Below are 7,202 nucleotides of genomic sequence, written 5' to 3'. Positions count from 1 at the left end.
ATGGAGACAGGTGCCAGTTCTGGTTGTGTAAGTGGCCACACTGAGAAATGGGGGGAAAGGGCTTTGCTTTGAGGCAACCAGAAAGGGTTTGTTGCTGTTGGAACAAAGCAAGCAAAATCCGCCATCTCAGGTCAGACAGGACACTACATTTCATTGCCCTGCTTCCTATCCCTCATCTCAGGCAAGTCCAGCTACGTTTCAAAATGAAAACTAAAACACATAAAGAAGTTGCACTATGGAAAATGTCAAAACAAAGCATTTCTTCTCCTCCAAAGCCCCCTGATCCCATCTCCCAGCTCTCCCCCATCTTCCCCAGCCCGTTGACCAGCGTCTCCTCAAATTCAAGCAGAGTTTCAATCAACTTAAAACTGCTTTTGTGTGTGTGTGAATTAACCATTTCTCCCAACCAGTTCACCCTACCGTAGTGATGCCAAGAGGCTGATGATTTCAGCCCCAGGATTCAGAGACCAGGAGGAAAAGGAGACTCAGTTAGCCTCAGGACCATCCACCCAGGGAAGCCACATCTGTAAACCAGACCCTTGAACGCTGGGAATAGGGTACAAATACTATCTTTTTATTTACAGCTCTTTATGGTTTGGGGCATCAGCTCCCTTTCATGGGCTGGGTATCTATTACAGCAGCTTAGCTCTTCTCCAGGCAGAATTCGTGATGATCTCAGAGCAATCCAAAGGCAAATACACAAGTCCCTGCTTCTAGCCTAGGGGATATGATTAGCAGGTGCCCAGCACCGACCCTCCCTGGGATCTAGAGTTTAACGCAAAGGACTAAGGAACCAGGACACCTGGGCTCTATTCTTGCCCCTTTCATCAGTTCTTGGCATGATGTTGAGAAAGCCGATGACACTGAACTGACTCATCTATAAAATGGGCCTAATTAGCCCGACCTCCCAGAAAGGGTGAGGCTCAATTTAATTATCAGCTTCTAGATGTCTCAGAGATCAGAAGTTGCAAAGCAGGGTGAGCTTAGGTTTCACACAGGTTCCCCAGATACTCAGAGTACTGGTCTGATTTCTTAGCTGTGGATTTAGTAGAGGAAGGAAAGCTGGAGCCGCTCAGGGCCTGATCCACAATACTGGCAGTTCCCCCTTGGTTCCCACAGCCCCTGGGCCACCGCATAGGGCTCAGTTAGAGTCATCTTTTCACATCAATGTTTGCTATGAGCCTTTTCTATCATGTGGCAAGACACAGGACACCTTTCTGTAGCCCTTTCTCACCCTTTCATTCTCACACAGCCTCAGACCCAGGCTGGGCACATAAGTCAGAGCAGCCTCCAAACTGCTCTAAATCACCAAACTGGCTAGGGTTTCTGGCCACCAAGGTGTGGGGGTGCACAGCTGCTATTCAGAAACCACAACTTCCAATGATTTCAGCTGATTTCAGTGGAAGTCAGGCACCTAAATACCTTTGTGGATCTGGCCCTGAGTGTAGGAGTTCTGAAGGATACTAATTCCCCTAGGCTCCTGGAAAAACTTCACCCCATCCACCAGCTAAGAACTGTTGTAATCAACTCCCATCCCACCTACCCCTTCCTGATATGACCCCTCCTTCTCTCACTCTGGCCATTGCCATGGCCCGTTGCAACCACATTGCTTCCCCTCCCCATCTCCTCAGCTAGCAAGAGCATGGCTGAAGGATCCAGCCCCAGACCACAAAGAGTCCCAGAGGCTCTGTTGGTGAATCAGTCCTTTAGCACTGGGTCCTGGAGCCTGCGCCCCGGGCTTTCCGTGGTATCACAGGGCAGTACTGCGCTTCTCCAGACCCGGCCTCAGTGTTTGTAATGTGGCCACATCTTGATGGTTTCACGGATGAGCTTCCCCGGGGAAACGGTGTTGCTGACATCGCTGTGAGCCATGAGCAAGTAGTCGGAAGCCAGGTACCCACTTTGGACAGCATAGGCGAGCAGGTTCTTCAGGGTTTTCCAGGCAGCTTCATTGGGAGACCGCTCTGCAAAGGGGAGGGATGATATTTGGCTTGGATGGTTTGCAAAGCTTTTCCCCACAAGCACAGAGCTCTGTGTCCCCCCCCACCCCCTGCCAGGACTCTACTAGGACAGGCTTCGTCCATCAGAGATCTCCGCAGCAGTGTCCTCCAACACCACTCCTCAACCGGGACCACAGGAGTCACCCACACAGCCTTTCAGGTGGGCTAATTAGCACTGCCAGAAATCCTGTCCCCTGCTAATTAACCCACAGAGGGTGCCAGGCATACATACAGCCTTGGTGCTTCCAGGTGAGGAAGCTGCCTGAGGTCGCTGACCTGGAGCGTGGTCAGAGTACCATGCAGATGTGGCCAAGCCTCACCTACCTCTCCTGAGCCTGCCTTGCACAGAGAGCCGGGAAGGAGGACACAAGACAGAGCCTCAGGTGTGTTTTGGTTGGTATGGCCAAGGACCAGCCCTTCTCCATCTTTCTGGGCCCAGAAGCCTACCCCAGCTAGGCTCCCTGTCCTGCTCCCAGAGCAAGGCAGGCTCATCCAGCAGGATTTCCAGGGGGCTCGTGAAGCTGCTTGAAAGTGCTGTGACCTGGAATATGTGACCTCCTGACTGAACTGCCCAACAAAAGCACCGTCACTAAGGAGTGTCATATAACTAGCTGGTTCCTCCATCCCACAGAAAGCTAGAAATGAGTCAGCTGGAATCTAGGACAGGCACGAGGCAAATGGAAATGCCTGAATGGGTAGACGTCCAAAGAAAGTTGCCCCTAATGGATTTCTTGGCTTGCAGGGGCTTCCTGCATGTGGGACGTGGGTAGGAAAGAGCTCAGGTCAGGGCTAGGCCTGCAGACACTGCAGAGGGGACATCACTAAAGTCATCTCTGTGTTGGTGAAGCAGTCAGCACCAAAGACTCATAATCCACAACTGTAAATGCCCTCTATGCAACTAATTAACAAGAAGACAGGGCTGAATTCAGCCCACATGCGCTAGGAAGCACCCCAGCCTCACACTGTCTGTCTGTGCCAGGGCAAACATCACCATGAGGTCTGCCAAGTGCCCTGAGATCCTTGCAGAGAGAGTCCAACATCCCTGCAGTAGATTCTTTACTGCCGTGGATAAATCCATCTCTGCAGCCAGCTCCTGGACTGAACCCCACTCCATATGCCCTGTGCTGGAGGAGGTGGGTGCTCTGCAAGGGTCTTACCTGTAAAGTTACCAATAAAGGCAATGCCCAGAGATAAATCATTATAGCCATAGGTGTGGGCGCCCTCCAAAAGCCAGCCTCGGCCTTCATACACATTCCCGTCTTCACCGATCAGGAAGCTGGAGGGATGTGAGAGGAAGTGCATGTAATCAATAACTTCCCTTAACTACTAGTAGCAAGGCAGAGTAGAGACAGGGATATATGATCCACAAGGCAATAATAATAATAATAACAGCAATAATAATAAGGCATCATCATACTGTGAGCAGGCAACGTTCTTTGGGTAGATGTGATATCTTTTATTAGACCAACTAAATAGTTGAAAAAAATGTTCTTTGCAAGCTTTCAGGTCATTTATACTGTTGCATTATGGCATCATCACTGATATTAAAAGGAAAACACTAGCAGCAGCAATAGCATCATCTCCATTATTATTGCTGTCATTGTAGCTTTATTGACAATATTCATTTTCTTTGCAAATTTTTTTGGGAAGTTTTCCGCATCACCTCAGGATTGTTTAGCAAAGTCCTGGTGGCAAATCAAATGCCCTTTTTAATGGCAACTATGAAAAGAGTTGGACCTCTGATCCGATATGGATATTCACTCTATATTTTTGGTGACCCGAAAATCATATGCCCGCTGTTGTCAAACCTGGGTGTCTGAAAGAGCTGCTCTACCTGCTTCCACATGGAGCTGAGCACCTCAGTCTAGGTAGACAGGTTTGACAGCATTGGTTTATCTTATTCCAGTTTTTCAGGCTTGTTTTATTCCTTTCATGAACTAGGAAAAGCAAGAGCTTCTGTACAAATGGGGCTTTGCAGGACTCAGCATGTGCTCAGGCCTGGCCCTGCGTGGACATAGCTTGACATGAATGTATGCACCCGTGCTAGCCTGTATCTCTTACTTGTAGGAGATGTCGCACCACTCCTTCATGTCCCGGTGGAAAACCTGGATGTTGCGCAACAGCTCGCTGCATTCGGGCTGCGTGTGGCAAGCGCTGCCAGCCGTGTGGATGATGATGACATTGCCAGGCGGGACTTTGGAGAGAGGGGCAGCGCACTTGGCAGGCCGGGACCCCCACTTGGCCGGGGAGATAATGGGTGGACATGCCAATTCTGGGGAGAGGGGAAAAAGGATGAGCTCAAGGATCCATCATGTTGTGCCACTCTGGGGGCAATCCCACCTGCACCCTCCGCTGAAACTCCCACCGTGCCCTGGCAAGGCAATTTCCCTTCACGCTGCAGCAATTCCTTATTATTTAGGGCCTTATTTAGACAGCAGAAGAGAAGACTGAGTGGGGACTGAATAGCAGTCTTCAACTCCCTGAGCGGGGTTTGAAAGAGGATGGAGCTGGACTGTTCTCAGTGGTGGCAGATGACAGAACAAGGAGCAATGGGCTCCAGCTGCCACAAGGGAAGTAGAGGTTGGATATTAGGAAAAACTTTGTCAGTAGGAGGGTAGTAAATAAAACACTGCAACAGGTTACTCAGAGAGGTGGTGGAGTCTCCATCCTTGGAAGTTTTGAAGACTCAGCTTGACAAAGGCCTGTCTGGGATGATGTAGTTGGGGTTGGTCCTGCTTTGAGCAGGGGGTTGGACTAGCTATGACCTCCTGAGGTCTCTTCCAGCCCTCATTTTCGATGACTCTATAATTGCCATGCTCGGAAGCCCCTCTTCTGCCACGTCAAACAGTCCTTCGACAGACTGCCGAGTTATGATCCCCGCTATAGCTATAGGGAATCAGAAAGCAGAGAGGTGAATTCCCTGGGGTCAAATACTGAAATAATGGTACCCTGAGAAGAGCATGCATGTCTCCGCACTCCCAGTGCGCTGCTCTCCACCATATCCCGAGTACGCAAAGGAAAGAGAATGATGGGACTCACGACATGAAGAGGCACAGAGAGCTGAGAAAAGCACAGCCAGCCTGAGCATCATGTTGCACCTCTGGTTAAAATCACCAGTTCAACGACCTGGAAACAAATACCGTGTTTATGTCAGGAGCAGAAAACAGTGGATGAAGTTTCAAGGAGCTAAACTGGTACAGTGAAAGAAAATGGCCATGTGCCCTGTGGTGCGGACACATGGACATAGTTTCATAGTTGTTAGGGTCAGAAGGGACCTAAGCAGATCATCTAGTCTGACCCCCTGCCATGGGCAGGAAAGGATGCTGGGGTCAAATGACCCCAGCTAGGTGGCTGCCTACCATCCTTTTGAAGACCCCCAGGGTAGGAGCAAGCACCACTTCCCTTGGAAGTTGGTTCCAGCTCCTAGCCGCCCCGACAGTGAAGTAGTGCCTCCTGATGTCTAGTCTGAATCTACTCTCCGTCAACTTATGGCCATTATTCCTTGTTACCCCTGGTAGTGCTCGGGGGAACAGAGACACTACCATAGCCTGCTGGTCCCCCTTGGCAAGTTTATAGGCGGCCACCAGACCCCCTTTCAGCCTTCTCTTGTGGAGGCTGAACAGGTTCAGGTCCCATAGCCTCTCCTCATAGGGCCTGCCCTGCTGCCCCCTGATCATGTGAGTGGCCCTCCTCTGGACCCTCTCCATGCTGTACACATCCCTCCTGAAGTGCGGCACCCAGAACTGGATGCAGTACTCCAGCTGTGGCCTGACAGAGGGGGAGGATCACCTCCTTGGACCTGCTCAAGATGCATTTATGGATGCATGACAAGGTGCGGTTAGCCTTCCTGACTGCGTCCCTACATAGGCAGCCCATGTTCATCTTGGAATCAATAATGACTCCCTTCTCATCAGCACAGAGGCAGAGAAGGATCTTGGGGCTGAAGAGGTGTTAAGTGGCACATGAGCTCTCTGCCCAACAGGGGAAGTTTCTGAGTGCCCAAGCTGGTGCCAATATTAAAACTGGTATTAATAATGGTATTAATGTGCTAAAGACAAAGGGAGGCTATGGGCATCTGCTAGCAGCAATGATGGCAGTGAGACCTCACTGTATTCCCAGGGCCACAGCAGAAAACTACACTAGAAACTCCAGAGCTGTCCCAGGTGTGTGCAGTGAATAAAAACCACCACCCACCCAAACTGGAGCAAGTGCAAACATCTCCCTGGTCTGGCTCAGCCAGAATACACTAGGATGAACGTGGGATTGTTATGGATGATAAGCAAAGTGGCAGCACCCAAAGGGCAAGCATGGGGCATATAGCACAGCCTCTACCCCACATGGATCAGCTCCAGGGCATGAGCTGGAACCCACTGAAGACAATGCAGAGTTCACTGGGGTTTGGGGTCAGACCTACAGCCTCATCCCTGCAGACCCTTCTCTGCCTGCACAGACAGGAGCACACTCAGTGACCTGAAACCAGGGGATTCCTTCTGTCAGGGCTACGTGACCCTGCTAGCAACACATGCTGCTGTAACCACAAACTTGGACTGGAGCAGTGTCTCAGGGTTCAGGGTTTTCAACAGGGGAAAGGGTCAGAAGAAAGGCCTCAGGGTTATCTAGAGAGTCAGTGGGCACATCTACCACATGTGCATTTACTGCGTAGTAACTGAAATTATTGCGCAGTATGGGTGCATGTCTACACATGCATGCCCATACAGTGCAGTGAATATAGTGACTTATACCAGCTTGGGCATAAATGTGATACTTGCATCATGCTGGTATCAAATGTATGCCTGATTAGTTACTGTGCAGTAATGCACATGCAGACACCTTACTGCGCAGTAACACTGTGTGTGTGGACTGACTTGGGACTAGCTTTAATCCCAAGTCAGTCCACACAGTGTTAATGCACTTTAATGTCTGCACATGTAGACACTGGTCTATTCCCACTTACTGTGCAGTAACTTTAAGCTGGAGTAAATGCATGTGTAGATATGCCCAGTGTTTCCAACCCTCATGCCTTTTTTTATCAGTCACCTCCCCCCCTGCCTGGCTTGTCCCGGTTCATGCTGCAATTGGGGCATCAGACGAGGCATGAAGCAAGGTGGGTAGGAAGATGCACAAACCCAAGCCACTGAAAACAGATCCCCTGAGTTTGGCTGCAGCATTTTGAGGCGTTGTGCCCTGAGCCCACAGCAGTCA

General features: G+C 50.3%; 1 protein-coding gene across 1 annotated transcript in view; it reads right to left on the bottom strand.

Moving 5' to 3' along the window:
- Window positions 1–559: 559 nt before the first annotated feature.
- LOC102384876 (peptidoglycan recognition protein 3-like) overlaps window positions 560–7,202 on the bottom strand; it is an 8,362-nt gene continuing 1,719 nt past the window's right edge. Inside the window, exons 2-5 of the mRNA XM_006030975.3 lie at window positions 5,040–5,126; window positions 4,062–4,272; window positions 3,158–3,276; window positions 560–1,964 (exon numbers count right to left, since the gene is read on the bottom strand). Coding sequence (XP_006031037.1) covers window positions 1,786–1,964; window positions 3,158–3,276; window positions 4,062–4,272; window positions 5,040–5,091 — 561 coding nt within the window. The 5' untranslated portion in view covers window positions 5,092–5,126 and the 3' untranslated portion in view covers window positions 560–1,785. The remainder of the gene's footprint in view (window positions 1,965–3,157; window positions 3,277–4,061; window positions 4,273–5,039; window positions 5,127–7,202) is intronic.

Source organism: Alligator sinensis, unplaced genomic scaffold (genome assembly GCF_000455745.1).
Source record: "Alligator sinensis unplaced genomic scaffold, ASM45574v1 scaffold1165_1, whole genome shotgun sequence".
Lineage (NCBI taxonomy): Eukaryota > Metazoa > Chordata > Crocodylia > Alligatoridae > Alligator > Alligator sinensis.
The sequence above is the reverse complement of the archived record's forward strand: the minus strand, read 5'-3'. Positions and strand labels throughout refer to the sequence as shown.